General features: G+C 38.6%; 2 protein-coding genes across 2 annotated transcripts in view; both read right to left on the minus strand.

The window, feature by feature from the left end:
* LOC311081541 (protein NLRC3-like) overlaps positions 1 to 18591 on the minus strand; it is a 96948-nt gene that overhangs the window by 36588 nt on the left and 41769 nt on the right. The window contains exons 2-6 of the mRNA XM_084112087.1: positions 13449 to 15240; positions 9969 to 10142; positions 9692 to 9865; positions 9416 to 9589; positions 7158 to 7331 (exon numbers count right to left, since the gene is read on the minus strand). Of these exons, the coding sequence (XP_083968213.1) occupies positions 7158 to 7331; positions 9416 to 9589; positions 9692 to 9865; positions 9969 to 10142; positions 13449 to 14977 (2225 nt within the window). The 5' untranslated portion in view covers positions 14978 to 15240. The remainder of the gene's footprint in view (positions 1 to 7157; positions 7332 to 9415; positions 9590 to 9691; positions 9866 to 9968; positions 10143 to 13448; positions 15241 to 18591) is intronic.
* LOC311081565 (piggyBac transposable element-derived protein 4-like) lies at positions 455 to 4957 on the minus strand. The gene is made up of 4 exons (XM_084112120.1): positions 4895 to 4957; positions 4628 to 4693; positions 2953 to 3042; positions 455 to 2761 (listed from the first exon to the last, which is right to left on the minus strand). The coding sequence occupies exon 4, from the start codon at positions 2647 to 2649 to the stop codon at positions 1963 to 1965; it is 687 nt and encodes a 228-aa protein (XP_083968246.1). The 5' UTR covers positions 2650 to 2761; positions 2953 to 3042; positions 4628 to 4693; positions 4895 to 4957; the 3' UTR covers positions 455 to 1962.

Genomic DNA, 18591 nt, shown 5'->3' on the forward strand with positions numbered 1-18591 from the left:
CAATTGTTTTTTTAAAGTGTTTTTCCCCCATTTCCTTTCAAAGTAGCGGTTTTGGTCATGCGGTGTGGAGGGCCCCAATTTGATTTTGCCTATGTCACAGTATGAAGTAAATCCGGCCATGTTTATATAATTACATCACAACCTTCAAAATTCATACTAAGCCATATCCAATTGTCTCAAACATTTATTGCTAGAATTGATTAGAATTGGTTGTGATAGATTCAGATCTTACATTTAAAACAGCTGCAGCTTATTCAGAATGCTGCTGCTAGAATGTTAACCAGGACTAAGAGAACAGGGCACATTACTCCGGTTCTTAAAACTTTGCATTGGCTTCCAGTCAGTTACAGAATAGATTTCAAATTGGTGCTTTTAGTTTATAAATCGATTTTTAAATCTAGGTTAAAAACATTTATTTTTCCACATGCTTATGACTGAGAACTTATACTTAACCCTCTGGAGTCTGAGGGGTTTTCTGGGCCCTGGAGGTGTTCTGACATGCTCTGACATTTGTTGTTTTTTCAGTTATTTATAAACATGTTAATGGCAAAGGTGTAAATTCACTCTATAAAGCACAAACAGGGCTACCATCATATCTGATCAACATGCTTGTAAATCTTTGTGTTTTTAAGAGAATAATGTTTATGCGTGGTTATTTGAAAAAATTTAAATGAAAGTTGCTGAAATAACACCACAAAACATATAGTAAATATGTGTCCACAAGACTTTTGACTAATGGATATTGTCGCCTAGAGTATTTTCTTCACAATGATGTGAAAATCATCCTGCCTAATCGTTCTCATAAAACAATACATTGATTTAAACCTTGTAAAACAGTTTTTTTGTCAGAAGAGGTTTATGCATGGGAGGGGTATAGGCCCATCAATATTAATGAGATTCAGACCAGGGGTGTGACATACACTCCCCCAGTGGCTAATGGGCCATCAAGTGCCTGAACAAAGAAGAGGAGATTCAAAGGTTTTGTTTTTCAATCTGTTTTATTGTAATTCCTCTATGTGGAGGAACTAAATGTTCTAAATTTGCAGGTATCTCACAGTAAATGCCTATGCCCCGTTGATGGCGGGCTCTAAGCAAAATAAAGCAAAATAATGCAAAATGAGCAAAATAAACTAAAATAAAGGCAGATAGAATATAGTTGCATGTCTTGGTGCCATTTTTGAAAACAGTTCCTGTTCAGCTGAAGACACAAGTGAACATTACATGCCTGGCATTTCCAAGGTGTGTCCTGCCTTTTACCAAGCTGTCCTTTGCAAAGCACACAGCTCTTGCGACCAACTGTGCAAATGTTCTTTGCATCTGAGCTCAGCTCAGCTCCTGAAACCGGCACATGGTCACTACTGGTTTGTTTTGGTGCTACTTTCTGTGACACACCACAGAGCTCTGCAATAAGCTGTTCCATGAACTGTTTATGGGTCATGTTACCACATAGCTCTTTGTGGATAAGGAAAGCATTGGTGGCAGCAATGTCCAAGAAGTGTAGAAAGATCTTTCTGTACCACTTCATTGTTTTGTGTTGTGCAGTGTAGTACTGTAAGAGCTGATCGGACAGGTCCACACCCCCCATGTGTTTGTTGTATGCAGTCACAGGTGTAGGACATGGAAATGTCTTTGTCCTCCATGTATCTTGTGTTTTCACCCTCCTCTGCACAGTCTCATCAGTATAAGCAGATTGAATGGTGGAACAGACAGATACCTCTCGTGTGTCCATCCACTTAACAAATACAAGAGGGCCATCCCGAATCCACCTGATGGATCCTCTGGCAGATTTTTTGGAGAGTGAATTAGTTGCATCACGTGGGCAATCCTTCCTGTTGTCCCTGTAAGTCCCACATGCACCAAACTTCATTGCAAACAGGTCTTTGAGGAGCTTTGGGCTTGTGTAGAAATTGTCCATGTACACATGATACCCAGAGCCTAAAACTTTACTGTCCAAAAGAGATGTTACAGCATCATGTGACAGTCCATGGCCTGTGGGAAAGTTGTTCTTTCCTGTGTACACAGAAAAGTCCAAAGTGTATCCATTTGATGAGTCTGCAAGAACAACTTGAAACCCCATCTGGTTGGTTTGGCTTTCATGTACTGTGTCATACCTGTGTGTGCTTTGCATGCCACCATTCTCTCATCGACAGCTAAGTTTATTTTAGGATGATAGATGGCTTTACAAGCATGACGAATACTGTCCATGAGAGGTTTGACCCTGAAAAGCCGGTCATGTTCAGGTGTGCCCCTCTTTCTGTCATTCTCCTTATCTGCATCTGGGTGACTCATGTGCACATTCCATGAAATGGTGCGGTATCTGTCCCGGGACATGATTGTGGCAGGAAAAGGCAAAGAGAAAAGACTGTCTTGCCGCCAGTAGTCGCTGATGGAGCTGATCTTCACCATAGCCATGTAAAAAAGCAGCCCAATGTAGCGGTACATCTCACTGATGCTGACACCAGTCCATTTATATTTGCGGCCTTTAGCAATTGCACCAGCAGCTTGAGCATTGGTGTTGTGGCACAGAGTTGACACTGCATTCTCAGAAAAAAACATTTTGAAGAGACTCAGAGGAGTGTGTGCGTCAGCAGGACTCAGCTGTGGGCCAGGTTTCCGTGCAGGCAGGAATCTCAGAGTCTGTGGAACCATATCAATGTCAGTCTCTGTTTGCCATGACAGAGTAGACTGCTTGCTGCTTGTCTGAATGTTTGTCTTGGCCCTCTTTGCAACAGGTGTCTGATGATCACCATCACCTTTATAGCTGTAAAACAAACAAACAACTGTGAGCATGTTTATTACACAAAATATAACAACTGCATTTCAGTCATTAAAAGTAACATTGGCCAGATGCAAAGCTATACAGACACATAATGTTTGTATGGACTATGTAAAACCAGAATATATAAAAAGAATTATACTAATATCTGAAAGAAAGGGAATAAGTGTACTTACTTTTCAGTTGTTCTCAAAACTGAACGACACCTGTCGCGTGCCCTCCCAGTGCGAGTTGCAGGTGAGGCTGAGGGTGATGCTACCACATTCCTATAAAAATAATACTATTAATATTAATAAAGGTTGAACAAAGTACTAAGTACACATGCATAACTGATGGACAGTCAGCATGTTGATAAAACAACATCAGGTCTAACATCTGTAAAATAGTGGGTAAATACGTGACCTGATCCAGCAAAATGAGTCACAGTGACCCAAATTTCAAAATTGAGATTTTGGTATTAATGGAAAGAGGAGACCATAAGCTTTCAAATGATATCCAAGTCAAAGTCATACCTTGAATGGTTGTAAAGATTTACACATTTGAATTATGGTCGTCTGTCCTCTTTTTCCAATTGAAAACCTGAGAAAATCGCTTTTAAAGTTTTTTGCCCGTTTTTTGTTGATATCTTTCAAAATCCATTGCATTTAAAGGGATAAACTATTTATTGTACAGCTTAATTTGACCAAAGACATTAATATATGCTATTAAACCAGACTGAAGCTCAAATTATTTTAAAGTTTTTATTTTAATAAATAATTTAAAAGGCACTTTTACAAACATTTACTAAAATCAGAAAGATTGAACAGAGGTGCTACCGTTTTCCTTGAGAGGGTGTGTGTGTGTCTCTCTCTCTCTCTGTGTGTGTGTGTGTGTGTGTCTCTGTGTGTGTGTGTGTGTGTGTGTGTGTGTGTGAGAGAGAGAGAGAGAGAGAGAGAGAGAGAGAGAGAGAGAGAGAGAGAGAGAGAGAGAGAAGTGAGAGAGGCAGAGAGACAAGGAAACAGAGAACAAAATAATGTTAGCCTATGCAATATCTTTGTGTAGGCTAGTTGACAATAACAGTGTAACACATTCATAACGGAGATACCAACAGTTAAATATTGGGTTAAAATAAATCAAACACATTGTAATGGATTCTCCTTGCAGATAAATACACTCACAGAATAATTGCACTCACTCACATCCATACACGATAAATACCACAGGGCTGTCACTGCTGTCGCTGTCATCAGAGGATGACACGTCTCCAGATCCAAAAAAATCACTGACTAGCCTTAGCCACTCTTGATGACCAGCAGCAGAGCTTAGGTTAGAAGCCTCTAGTGAGTTCAACGCTTTTGGCGACATTTTGGCGACTTTGCTCTCTTTTGACAGCGACATTTCTCAAATTAATAATATTTAATCTTTCTGAGGAGATCTGCTAGCTTGTTTACACATAGCGCTACGAGTCTGACAGGAGGATGGCTGGACCAATCGCGTGCCGGTCAGTCGAAACGGGGCTTCCCATTGACAAATGATCAGCGTTTGTGTACATTTCTAAGCTTTTTGATTGGTTCTATACAACGTGAAACACCATATTTGGAGAGCAGAGACGTTTGAGGGGATTCCCGGGAAATGCTCAGAGGTGAGGAGAGGAGTTGAGAAAAGCAATATTCATTTTCAGCGAATTTAGTAAAACTTTGTAAACTTTATTAGTCATTTAAATACCTGTCTGTTCTTTGAAATTTAGCAAAAAAAAATTTTTTTTTTCAAATCTATTATTTCATTTTTTTTTCACATAATCGGCCCATATCTTAAAATGGAACGTTGCGACTTCCGACTCATTTCGCCAGATCGGGTCACATATGTACTTACTCTTTCTGATTTCTGTCTATGTTGCTGCGTGTCCTCTTAGTGCGAGTTGCAGAACCTACATCATTCCTTTCAAAAAAAGTTGAAAACTATTATTATCATATATTTTAGAGTACTATTCCAGCACATGCACAACTGATAGACATTAGCATGCTGATAAGATAACACAAAGAAAAAATATGTAACATTATCAACCAACCTCCAAAAATAAAGTCATACAGGCTCATATTGTAAAAAAAATTGAACGAACATGGGTAAATATGTACTTACTCTTTCTGATGTTCGACTGTGTTGCTGCGCGCCCTCCGAGTTGCAGATGAAGGTGATGCAGCTACATTCCTTTTTTTTTTAAAAGTTGAAAACTATTATAACATAAATATTTCAAAGTATATTACCATTAGTCTATATGAATAACTGATGCGAATAATTGTAGACACGTGCTGTAGGCGTATATTACGTGTCAATGGGCCATTACGGAGATAGCACAAGGCAAACATTAACACATTTGCAATTCATCAGCTGGGCATATTTACACATTTCAGCACATACACACATTTGCAATAGATATTTGCAAGCACTTTTCGTTGATGATAATGAGGCAGCATAAACACTAGTCAAAATATAATCTAAACATACATAATATTTTCTAAATTAATTTCAAAATTCTAACTTTCATACAGGCCATGATCTAAGATCATGCGCAATCGGGAGACAAAGGGAGTGGGCAGACAAGATTTTGATTTCATTAGGTTTATTTTTGTATAAAACCTTTCTTTAAAGTGAATTTCGTTTTGTATTAATTGTATCTTAATTTTAATCGTTGTTTCATCAACAAATTGCCTGTATTTAATACATAAGAATTAAAAATAGCAGGCAATAGAGCTCCATGTCGGCATGTGAACTGGAGCTCGTCTCATAAATGAACCCAAACTCATAAGCTTTGCCTAAAATACCAGAGAAATATATAGAAAGCTTGAAATGTGTTATTTTGAACAAAACTACTAAAAACGAAAGAAAACAGACTGCATAAAACTCTCTCCTACTTTATACAGCATAGCCTAGACCATTTAAATATAAATTACTCTGAATGACAAGTATCGAAATGGTCCAACCAGTAAAATATGTAGTCTACGTTTATATAAAATAGCTTGTCAACTTATGCAAGTAAATTTAAAAAGACTTACTCATCCGAAATATTATCCACGGCTGGATCAAGTCGCTCTTCAAAAAACAAACGTTTGTCGTCAGAGTCCCGCTCTTCTTCTGAGGAAAAAGTTAACTCGTCATCACTATCCAGGACTAGCTGAAGGGCTTCTTCACCAGTGAACCGTGTCATCTTCCAACGGCGCAGAAAAGTGAATGAATGAAACTTGCTGGTTTTAAGGCATTTCAGGGGGCGTTACCTTATTTTGCATAGATCACCTCAGCACATTATCTTATGAATAGCGCGCTCTGCGAGTGGGTGTGAACTCATTACAGTTAATTAGATGAGACGGGAGAAACTGTACTTCTCTTTAGTTTCATACAGATTACATTGCAGTAGAATATTTGTTTTGAATGTGAATTGTTTTATTTAAAAGTAGAAATTTAAAGCTTTCTTTAGACGCATGTTTCATGGTTGTGTGATAAGTATTAGCTGAGTTTCAGTTCATTTTCCAGACTTGTTTCAGAAAGATTTTTGCGGAGACAGAGTGAGCTGAAAGCGCACCCTGTTTAGTTTATTTATTTAAAAATAAAAACAAGGTTTTGATGTTAATGTGAGTGTACACAAAAAAAGAAGACCCTCTATAGTTTATAATCATGTATTTATTTTATTTATATGACCATAAATGACAGATTTTTTTAAGTTTATGTTGCTGCTATGTGAAAAAATCCAGCAAAACGCGCGGGCGCGTTCGTCGACCTCAGAGGGTTAATCACACTGTTTTTATCCCATTTTTAATTTTTATATGTATTCTTTTGTATCTTGTATTATTATAAATGTTATTATTTATTTTTTGTAAAGCACATTGAATTGTGTCAATGTATGAATTGTGCTATATAAATAAATTTGCTTGCTTGCTTGCTAGACTTGAGAAAGAGATTGCTAGCCAACTCGTGAGTATCATTGTTTCATAAAATCGCCATTTGGCATGTGGTGTTAATTTTGAACCCTGGCTGAGATGTTCATGGTGTCCCGTACACAGCCACTAGATGGTGCTACTAGCCTTCAGTGCTATCGGAAGCAAACCATGCATGAAATGGATGTATTTGAAAAAGCAACATTTTACAGTTTTAGTACTTCAATCTTCATACAGTCCACTGCCGTCCCTCCACCCCCAACAACATTTTTCTCAGACTTATGCAGTCCACATGGGTCATACTTCTCAACTCTGAAAATATGGACATCTGTATAAATATATAAAAAAAATCCCATTCCTGCAAATGTTGTTTTTGTCTCTTGTTCTTGCATTCCACTGAGAGCAGATGTCACATTCTGTGACAAAATCATTTATTGTGATAGTATTTCATTAATTATTTTACAAACATTTACCTCAGTATCTTCAGCTGACAGTTTGGACTCTTCAGTCCATCAGAAAGAAGCTTCACTCCAGAATCCTGCAGGTCATTGTTACTCAGGTCCAACTCTCTCAGGACACAGTTTGAGGATTGTAGAGCTGAAGACAAACTCTCACAACACTGAGCAGTGAGGTTACATGTGGGAAATCTGAAGAAGAAAAACACAATGTAATTGCATACAGAATAAATCTTAGCAGTGGGATATTTAACCCTCTGAGGTCGACAAACGCGCGGGCGCGTTTTGCTGGATTTTCTCCACATTGTAGCACTATAAACTTAAATTTCTTCGTCATTTATGGTCATACAGAAAAAAGAAATATAAAAAAAGAATCTGTGATATTTCTACTTTTGTATGTGTCCACTTACAATCAAATCAAAACATTGTGCTTTTGTAAAATAAAGAAAATAGACAGGGTGTGCGTTCTGCCTCTCCGTCGCGGTGAACTTTTTTTTCTTGAGCACGTCTATAAACTGAAACAAAACTCAGCGAATACTTGTCACACATTTATGAGCCATACACCTTTATAAACATTTAAGTGTGTACTTTTAAATGATCGGATTCAAAACGAAAACAAATATTCTCTGTTTAAGTAATTTGTATAAAACCAACAAGATGTCCAGCTTCTCAAACGCTTCCTAATTATTTTTTAATTTACCACGCCTACTCGCGCAAAAGATATTCACATGCAAATCTCCACATGGAACGCGATCGCGCTCATTACCTCAACAACAAAACACTTCACTTCACTTTTCGTCGAGTTTGAAAGACGTGCCTGAGCTTACATTGGATTTACATCAGAAGAAGAAGAACCCGATTTGAAGACAAGAAAGATAAGGTAAGAAATGATATACTTACATATTAGTTTGCTATTGTTGCATAAATTTCACATTGCAGTTGAACTGTTGCTAGATATATGGTGAATATTATAATATTTAGACCCGTGTTTACTGTTACTGTGTTTGTGGATATCTGCTCAAACGTAGATATGTATATGGTAACCATAATGTTTTATATTTGAGCGCGATCGCGTTTGAATGTATCATATTTTGGATCGTGATCGCGTTTGAATGTATCATATTTTGGATCGTGATCGCGTTTGAATGTATCATATTTTGCAGCGCGATCGCGTTTGAATGTATCATATTTTGCAGCGCGATCGCGTTTGAATGTATCATATTTTGGATCGTGATCACGTTTGAATGTATCATATTTTATCCAGCACTGCGCATAGCTTATGCCTACAAGGCACAACAAACCTGGTGTTCACTGTTCATTATATTATATATTGTTGGAAACATTTGTGTGTGTGTGTGTGTGTATTCTGTGAATTTTAAAAAGCAATTTTAACCAGAAAAATCTAAAATTTATTCCCAAAATCGTGCAGGCCTTTCTCTTGATGTCAGTATGTTCACTTTTTTTTTTCAGGGCCCAGATGCCACTGAGGACTTCAGTGAACATGAACATGGTAAAGTGAAAATCAAACACCTTGGAAATGAAAGGTATGTACAATGTTTTTAGGAATGGCACAAAGGTCTCTGTCTTTGGATCATTGTTTTCAATAAGTGCTTTTTTGGCATTTGCTGTGTGTATCTTTGGACTATGTTGTGTTGTAAATAAATCCAAACAATTTAAAAGCCATTCTTTTTTTAAATCTCCTCATTTACAGTATTGTGCAAGGTTGCCCAGAATGGCAGGGCCTGATAGCTCCTAATAGGGCCATTAGGGGAGGGTCTTTGTCTTTCTCAGGTGAGAAAAGCTTACATATTAATGAGCTCTCGCATAAGGCTTTTTCACACAAAACACGTCGTAAAATTTTTAAATCAATATATTGTCTTATCTGAATGAGCAATCAGGGTGATTTTCACATAGTTTTAGAGCAAATATTCTAGGCTACGTGATACAATTTTCAAAAGTCTTGTGAAGAAATAATCAGTATGGGTTTCATGGCCTTATTTCAGTGAGAATTTTTTTTTGTATTTTCACAAACCACGCATAAGTGTCATTATCTCAAAACTACAAACTTTTACATACATGCTGTTGATATATTATTGTAGCAGAGTTTGTGCTGAATACAGTGTAATTAGACTTTAGCCATGAAAATGTCACAAGTAACAGAAATAACCAGAAATGTCAGAGCATGTCAGAACACCTCCAGGGCCCAGAAAACAGCTCAGACCTCAGAGGGTTAATAATTAACTCGTTGCTATAAAATAAAGTATTTTAACTCAAACCTTAGTATCTCCAGGTGACAGTTTGGACTCTTCAGTCCATCAGAAAGAAGCTTCACTCCTGAATCCTGCAGATCATTGTTACTCAGGTCCAGCTCTCTCAGTGCGGTGTTTGAGGATTGAAGAGCTGAAGACAAACTCTCACAACACTGAGCAGTGAGATTACATGTGGGAAATCTGAAGAAGAAAACACAATGTAATTGCATACAGAATAAATCTCAGCAGTGGGATATTTAATAATTAACTCGTTGCTATAAAATAAAGTATTTTAACTCAAACCTCAGTATCTCCAGGTGACAGTTTGGACTCTTCAGTCCATCAGAAAGAAGCTTCACTCCTGAATCCTGCAGATCGTTGTTACTCAGGTCCAGCTCTCTCAGTGCGGTGTTTGAGGATTGAAGAGCTGAAGACAAACTCTCACAACACTGAGCAGTGAGATTACATGTGGGAAATCTGAAGAAGAAAAACACAATGTAATTACATACAGAATAAATCTTAGCAGTGGGATATTTAATAATTAACTCGTTGCTATAAAATAAAGTATTTTAACTCAAACCTCAGTATCTCCAGGTGACAGTTTGGACTCTTCAGTCCATCAGAAAGAAGCTTCACTCCTGAATCCTGCAGGTCATTGTTACTCAGGTCCAGCTCTCTCAGAAAGGAGTTTGAGGATTGAAGAACTGAAGACAAACTCTCACAGGACTGATCAGTGAGATTACAGCTGTTTAGCCTGTGAAGAGAAGAAAACAACAATAATGCAACAGTAATGCTTCTTAGGTAGTGTTTAAAATAATTTGGAAAAACCTTTGGCTAAAGTGATGTAAGCAATAGGGATGCACTTATACCGATAACAGTATCGTTATCGGGCCTGATACTGCACTCGTGTACTCCACGACAGGTGTGCAGACAAAGAAACAATGACAACAGAGAGTATAATGGGAATAAAAAAGAAGGCTGTCTATTAAGTAAATATTAGGGGTGCACCGAAATTTCGGCCGCCGAAAATGTTCGGCCGAAAATGGCATTATCGGTTTCGGGCCGAAATAAAAAAAAACAGCCGAAAATGTAAACCGAAAATGAATGTCACCCGCGCCTCCCATCCGTGCGCAAGCGCTTAGGTTTCACTCACGGTCGAGCTGTTATCACGCGTCTGCCTATCAAAGATTAAGCATGTCAGAGGGCTGTCACTTAATGCACTATCGATCGGACCAACCAACACAAGTTTCGAAAACGAAAATAGGGAATCGATTTTAACGGCCTTCTCTCGGAGCGCGTCCAGCTCGTCACGATACGCCCGCAGCGAACGCACGTCACACAGCAACTGCAGGTTCTGACACACACACACACACACACACAGCCTATTTCTGCATAATATGTAGCCTTCAGTAATGTTTTTCATTGATGTTATGGCAGTCCACATTCCTGACTTGTGCGCGTCTCAAGTGCCCTCTTTACGTCCGTCCTAATGCCTGTTTAGTTGTCCGTGGATTTGCCTATATTTGGTGTTGAAAACGGATCAACGCCAAATATAGGCAATTTACTAACGATTCAATGAACACTTATGTCTCAAAAATTGAACAGGATTTTTCACAAAAGTGACAGCCCTATACGAGAGGACACCAAAGTTGCAATATGTAACATTTGTTCTGCAAAAATCTCCAAAATTTTGGATTTTTTTTTTTGCACAACTTTTAAAAAACTATTTTATTTGATGGAACATAAAACTTCTCAAAAGTGACAGCCCTATACGAGAGGACACCAAAGTTGCAATATGTAACATTTGTTCTGCAAAAATCTCCAAAATTTTAGATTTTTTTTTTTTTTGCACAACTTTTGAAAAACTATTTTATTTGATGGAACATAAAACTTACTAAAGAATAATATTATTTGGTATTATTATTTATATTTATTGTTAAAAATATTTTATGTTTTGTTATGTAACTGTTAATAAAAATTTTATTATTTTGTGATTTTTTTATTTCAGATCCATTAAAGCAATTTATATATATTATAAGTTATTAATTATAATTATAAGTTTTATAAAAGAAGCCATTTTCGGCTTCAGTTTCGGTTTTCGGCCAAGTGCATCCTAAATTTTCGGTTTCGGTCTCGGCCCAGAATTTTCATTTCGGTGCATCACTAGTAAATATATCTAATTAGTGGAATATTTAACATAATATATTAACGCATATAGCTATGGTGCGCGGGCTGATAAGAGAAAAATGCGCAGTGGCACAGACGGCCAAGTACAATACATTTAATAAATGTACATACAATACATTTTAGCATTCTTAAAGGGGTCATGACATGAGAAACCAAATTTGCCTTGTTCTTTTGGTATATAAGAGGTCTTTGTACCATTAAAACGTCCTGCAAGTTTCATAGCTTAAGACGTCCTCCCCATTATAAACAAATCATTCATTTAATCAAGCTCTAAATACAGCTCGTTCTGGATTCATGGTTTGAAGTGACTTCACGGTACGAAGTGACGTAGCAGTCGTTTGCATATGACCGCCTCCAGCGTAGACAACTACGCTTCAAGCGCAAGATAACTACCTCTTTTCATCATCGCATCTGTCACACGCTTCACATGTGTTCAGTCGACGTGCAGCGAGTGGGTCTGTTTACAAGAAGATTGCGATGTCACGCAGATGTGCTGTTCCTGGCTGTGGACAAACAACATGTTTGAATAATATACGCTGCTGAAAGATCCAGACGTCAGGGGAAGATGGATGCAGTTTATTTTTTGCGGACGTCCCAGTCACGGCAGTGTTAATTTAAGTGTGTGTTCTCCACATTTCAAGGATGAGTGACAGTTGAGAACAATCGCAGTTTGATGCTGGCTTTGCCAGAAAACTTTTGTACAAGATAAGGCCGTGTGGACTATTCTGGGCTCAACAACGACGACGCAAACTGTAAGTAATGTAGGCTATTTAAAACTTAAAACTTTTTTAAAACGTTAATTGAAGTTTAATTCATTATGAATAATCACCGTGTTTTTACTTAGTTTAGCCTACTTATTGTTTTCATGACCGTCATGTTCATGCCCCGTAGGCTATTAAAAGATGTAGGCTGTCAAACTGACAAAATAGTTTCACACTTTCTATGTGGACGGGCTGATGTATTCTTAGTTGTGTTGATGGTTCATTTCCTCTGATTCTGACTCAAACATCATTGCAATCGCCATCGCCTCGCACGCATCACCCGGTACTATGGTAACGGTAAACACAGCTCTGCAAAATCCGCACGTTTTGAAATAGGTTTTGACAAGGGGGCGTTAACAATTGATGCATAGGCACTGACGTTATCCAATCATAACAATGGGTGTTAACACTGAACTCTTAAAGGGGAAACACCCCCAAAACAGACTGTTTGAATCAGAGCATGAGAAACAGGGTGGGAAAAGGTCATAAATCACTCAATTTTAAACGTTTTAGGTCCAAAAAACTATAGTAATACTATAATTGCACCTAAGGGAACATAATAAAAGAAAAGAAAAAACCATGTCATGACCCCTTTAAGCATGAAAATAACTGAAGGAAATATATATTTGTTAAACTAGTTAAGCCAACTAATATGATTTATGTTATTTTGGTTTCTCTACCCAATACATACAAAAATGACAAATGCAGTGAAAATATAGGTATCGGTACTCGGTATTGGCAAGTACCAGAAAGTATTGGAATCGAAATTGTTCTGGGAAAAGTGGTATCGGTACATCCCTAGTAAAGATAAAAATCCAAAGTTAAAAAAAAATATCTTTATAAAATCAGTATTTTTAGTTTATTTAATTTATGATAAAATTAGGAATAATAAAATGGGTTAAAACTCAGGTTGCTGAGTTTTGCCTGATGCCTGACCCAACTTGCCTGATAATGGAGGTACTTTGGTATTTAATATCATCACACACATTGATACATTTATATTTATTCTTTTTTTTTTCTGAAGAGTCTTGGCCAGCAAATTACCTGTGTAAGATTAAGCCCAATTAAAATGACTAACAGTGTATATAAATGAATGTAAAGGAGACTCTCACAGTGCTCTTCTGGTGTTTTTGATCACTGGCAGCAGTCTCATCACAGCTTCATCAGATCTTCTGTATTTCTGCAGTTCAAACGTCTCTTGAGTCTCTTCTGACATCAGGAGCACAAACACCAGACCAGACCACTGAGCAGAGGAGAGATTCTGTGCTGATAGATTTCCTGAGCTCAGAGTCTTCTGGATTTCCTCCACAAAGTCATCTTTCAGTTCACTCAGACAGTGGAAGAGATTGATGATCCTTTCTACTGATTCCTCCTTCTCTATTTTCTTTTTGATATAGTCAGCAGTGTCTTTAACGTTCTCTATTTTGAGTTCCAGTCCTGGCAGTAGTTCCTTCAGGTCAGTCTGATTGGACTCCAGTAAGAGACCCAGGAGGAACCGGAGGAAAAGGTCCAGGTGTCCGTTCTTGCTTTCTAAAGCCTTGTCAACTGCAGCCTTATGAAGCTGAAACAGGGTTTTTTTGGAGAGTTTGTGTGTCATTTTTTTCCAGAATGGGAAAAATGGGTTTGCTTTCTTGTCTTTGTTAACAAAAAACACATGGAGAGCAGCAAGGCATTCCTGTACACTGAGATGTACAAAGCTGTAAACGTGTGTGTCTGAAAAAGCCCTTTCCTCCTGAAACATTCGAGTGCATAACCCAGAGTACACTGACCCTTCACTGACATCTAGTCCACATTTTTCAAGATCTTCTTTGTAGAAAATCAGGTTTCCTTTCTCCAGCTGTTGAAAGGCCAGTTTTCCAAGCTTCAGAATAATCTGATCAAAAGACATTGCATTGTCTTTAGGTTCAGGATTATCACGGTTGTATTTTTCTTTCATCTGTTGCTTCTGAGAAATTAAGAAGCTTATGTACATCCCTGTGAGAGTTGTGGGAGTTTTGTTACTTCTCTCTTGAGCCAGTAGAGGCTGAAGAACAATAAGAGAGATCCAGCAGAAGACGGGGATGTGGCACATGATGTACAGACTCCTGGATTTCTTGATGTGACTGATGATGTTCCCAGCAACCTCAGGACTGCTGTTATTTTTGAAGTATTGCTCTTTCTGCTCATCGTTAAATCCTCGCACCTCTGTCATCTGATTAATGTATCTTCGGGGAATCAGACTGGCTGCTGCTGGTCTGGATGTGATCCAGATGAGAGCAGAGGAAACCAGATGTGCCTTGATGAGGCTTGTAACTATCTTACTCACTGTTGTTTTTTTGTGAACATCTGTAAATCTGCCACCCTCTGTAAAGCTCAAAGGGAAGCGACATTCATCCAGTCCATCAAAAATGAACAAGACCTTACTGTCACCTTCAGGAAGAGAGGGCAGTTTATCAGGACTAAAGAAGTGTTCGTGAAGCAGTTCCATGAGACTGCAGTTCTCTGTAATCAGGTTTAGCTCACGGAACGGCAGAGGAAAAATGAAGGTTATTTCCTGATTTTCTTTTCCTTCAACCCAGTCAAGGATGAATTTATTGACAGAGACAGTTTTTCCCACTCCTGCGATCCCCATCGTCAGTACCTTTGTGTTTCTTTTAATCATGTCATTACACTTGATTGGCTTCTCATTGGCAGTCGGTCGGTTGTGATTTGATTCAATCTGTCTCACCTCGTGCTCGTTCACTCTTCCTCCAGTCTCATTCTCCACCACATATAAATCAGTGTAGATACTGTTCAGGTTTTCCAGATGACCCGTCTGTGAATTACCAACCAATATCTGCCCATAGTCCCGTTTTAATTTGTTCTTCAATCTGCGGCTGGCCTCTGTGTAATCAAGAGCAGCTTGCCTGTCATCTGCAGTTGAACCTTTAAAAAAGAGGGGAAAGACAGCAAAGACTAAGTGATCATGTTTTTGTCAGTGATCAAGTCTTAAAGTCTAAAAACCTATTTGTAATTTGTAACCTGGTCTGCAGTTCCCATTACAAAAATAATGATACAGCTGCACTTCTGCTGTATTCAAATTAATCACACTTTGTCCTGAAATTCACCTTTGGCTAAGCCACACCCTAGAATGTAGATTGACCAATCACAGCACAGCCAAGAACGAGCTCCCACAGAGGTCCGACACTTTTTCACAGCGCTCCATTGACTTTAACACAGGCGTCTAATATTTTTGGTCCTGGCAGGCTATTACCGTTGTAGTTTTATCAAAAATATGGTTAAACGTTGTGCCTGGGGCATTTGAAACACAGATACGCGCTTCCCAGAGAGGTTGGAGGGGGGTGTCAGTTTTTTTCCCTTCCCAAAACCGAAGTCAAATCCTGACAAGTGTCGTCTTTGGATTAAACTGTGTGGACGTCCTCACAGTCAGCTAAACCCCTCAAGGATCAACAAGCACACTTTTGTGTGCTCTAAGGTAAATTTTGCTTTTAACCTTACTGTGAAGTTATACTAGTTAGACAGTTTTATGATGTTTTAGGTTATGATTTCGGTTCTCTACCCTAATTAATGAAGAATCAAGGTGCTAGCAAGCAAGCTTAGCGATAGTTTAGTTATCACGTAAGTCAGGATTGTATGTTTTGACTAGCGGCTGGATGTTAACTAACTTTATTATTCAAGATACAAACACCTAACGTTAATGTTACAGACACGCTGTTGTGGTAGTTTTGAAGATGACTAACGTTACCGCCACCGTGTTGCCACAGTCCAACAATATTTTACATTACTATTTCAGCATTTTGTCAATGGGGAACCAAGTCCCGAATTCCCAAATCCAGTCCCTGCTATTCATGGTGATGGAAGTGCAGTCAAAGGTCGAAGACTGCCGACTAAAAGGTAAGAGTTATAATAAAATAATTAAATTCCAGAAAGAATATTACAGCCATAACACAGTATCAGAATAATATCAAACACTTTAATCGATTTCACATATGTATTTACAGAGGCATTTCCACAGTATCAGAATAATATCAAACACTTTAATTGATTTCACATATGTATTTACAGAGGCACTTCCACAGTATCAGAATAATATCAAACACTTTAATCGATTTCACATATGTATTTACAGAGGCATTTCCACAGGATCAGGCTCATCAGTGCAGGATACCACATCAGAGGAGTTGTCCATGGTCATTGAAACAGGTAGGCTACAGTTCATGTGACTGTTGCGGACTCTCACTGCACATTGTAGGGAGAAAGTACTCAAAAAAGTACCAGTCAAGTTTATCTTTTATTTTCCTCCACATCTCAGGATCAAACCAAATTCGCTCCAGGTGATAGTCACTTTCACATAACACAAAAAGGTCACACCATGGCATCCCAGTTATCCCCAACTGTCCCATGATTTGGAAGTAATATTCGTGTGTACAATTGAGCCTGTAGGTGTCATTACTAACCTGTTTAAGGTACTGGCAATCGGTGTAACTGATTTTCATTGGACATTTAATTTCTAGAAGTCCATAGGTCTCATTCTCACCACTCTTAACCCTTTAGGCGCCAGAGGTTTTTTCCTAAAACGTTCGATTTTGACATCTTAATTTCAAAAGGCTATATCTTAAAAGTGATAAAAGATAGAGACTTTCTGTAAATTAGAGAAATATTAAGGATGACCCAAAGTTTATGTAGGGATTACATTTTCCCATCTAATTTGCATATTATGACGTCATATAGTGGCGGCCATCTTGGATTATAGAATTTTCATGAAAAGTCACATTTTTAAATGATAAAATGCAGCACTTCTTTCCCCCAAAAATGTCCCTTACCTTCTGTATGCTATATTGCACAATACTGAAAGCTCAGGTAAATAGTAAGTAGTGAACAAACTGTGTAAATCATTACTAATAAATGGTAGAAACAAACTGAATGCATGTAGCCGTTGGCCTTTTGCTGTAGAGATTTTCCATTTACTACATACAGTTGGCACTCTGATTACATGTATATGGGGCACATATTATTCATATGACACACAAACACAAGTAGACAAGACCTGTTTAGTTCAAAAGCTCACTCGCCACAGCAAGCCACAGATCATGAGTGAGATGACGAGACAAGACGAGAGACAATGTTAGTATTTTCTTTTTCTTTTTGTGGTTTTTGTTGTTTTTTTTGGTTGTTGTTTTTTTAGTTGACAAAGACGTACACATCACAAGGACATGAACACACAAAAAAGAACACATATTGTACACTACTAAATGGTCAGGGAAATAGATAGTAAATCAACAGTGTAAATCATTACTAATAAATGGCAGAAAAAAAAGAAAGAATTTATGTTGCAGGGCTTTTGCTGTAGAGATAATGACTCCCTATCCATCCAGGTGACATTTCTTGTAGTGTTTCATGGTGTGGTCTTGCGATAGACTATGCATAATATAGCCCCTCTGCCCCGTGTCACACCGCCTCTGCTCCTGATACGAGCAGCAGCGCGGGCGCGGCCAGATCTGCCTCGCGCGCGCGCCGAGTGTGCACAGCTCGGACTACTGTCATTGTGACTCCCCTCCCTGCCTCCACGTTGCCCCCTAACTGTCCTATGAATACTTTGACCTCGTCTAACATACCCAGTGGCATTAGACAAAGCCTCCACCACAATACTGTTGCCGCGATTGCGGAGACGCACACGGTCACCATGGCTAGCGCGGTAAAAATCTCCCGCCTCGTTCCCCACAACACTAACACGCCTGCTAACTTCGCGATGAACACTCCGACCCCGGGAAACATTGTTCCCACCACTGACATTGGGCAAAGGAGCATATATATTGGGCAAAGGATTCACCGTTTGTGCTTGGTGTAGGGCTATACTTTCACTTTCAGAATCACCGTCATTTTCTGAAGGCAGATAACGTTATTCCCCTTCAGAATTAGGGTCCGCGAATAGAAGACCCAACACTTCATTGCGGGTAAGCTTTATTGATGCCATTAGATAATAATAATAATAATCGAATGCAAATACTCGCTGACGTTGACAATATTGCTCTGATAAAATGGCTCACTCGCACACTAGCTCCGCTTTTGTTCGCACTGATTCAATGCGCTCTAGCTCGAAGATTTTGTATAGAAGCATGACGTTTTTTTGTGTCAGGGATGAAGTATGACATGTCTGCCAACTAGTGGAGGGGAGGTCGAACGAAATTTGACACCCTATTTGACAAAATCGGCCGTTTTATTCAGTGCCGCATCTTGTCGAGTAAACTCGACCGTGGCGCCTAGAGGGTTAACCCT

Source organism: Abramis brama (genome assembly GCF_963993115.1).
Source record: "Abramis brama genome assembly, chromosome: 4".
Classification (NCBI taxonomy): domain Eukaryota; kingdom Metazoa; phylum Chordata; class Actinopteri; order Cypriniformes; family Leuciscidae; genus Abramis; species Abramis brama.

Bases quoted from the DNA above. Each gene is read 5' to 3' on its own strand.
- LOC311081565 (XM_084112120.1), bottom strand. From the start codon at position 2,649: ATGGTTCCACAGACTCTGAGATTCCTGCCTGCACGGAAACCTGGCCCA.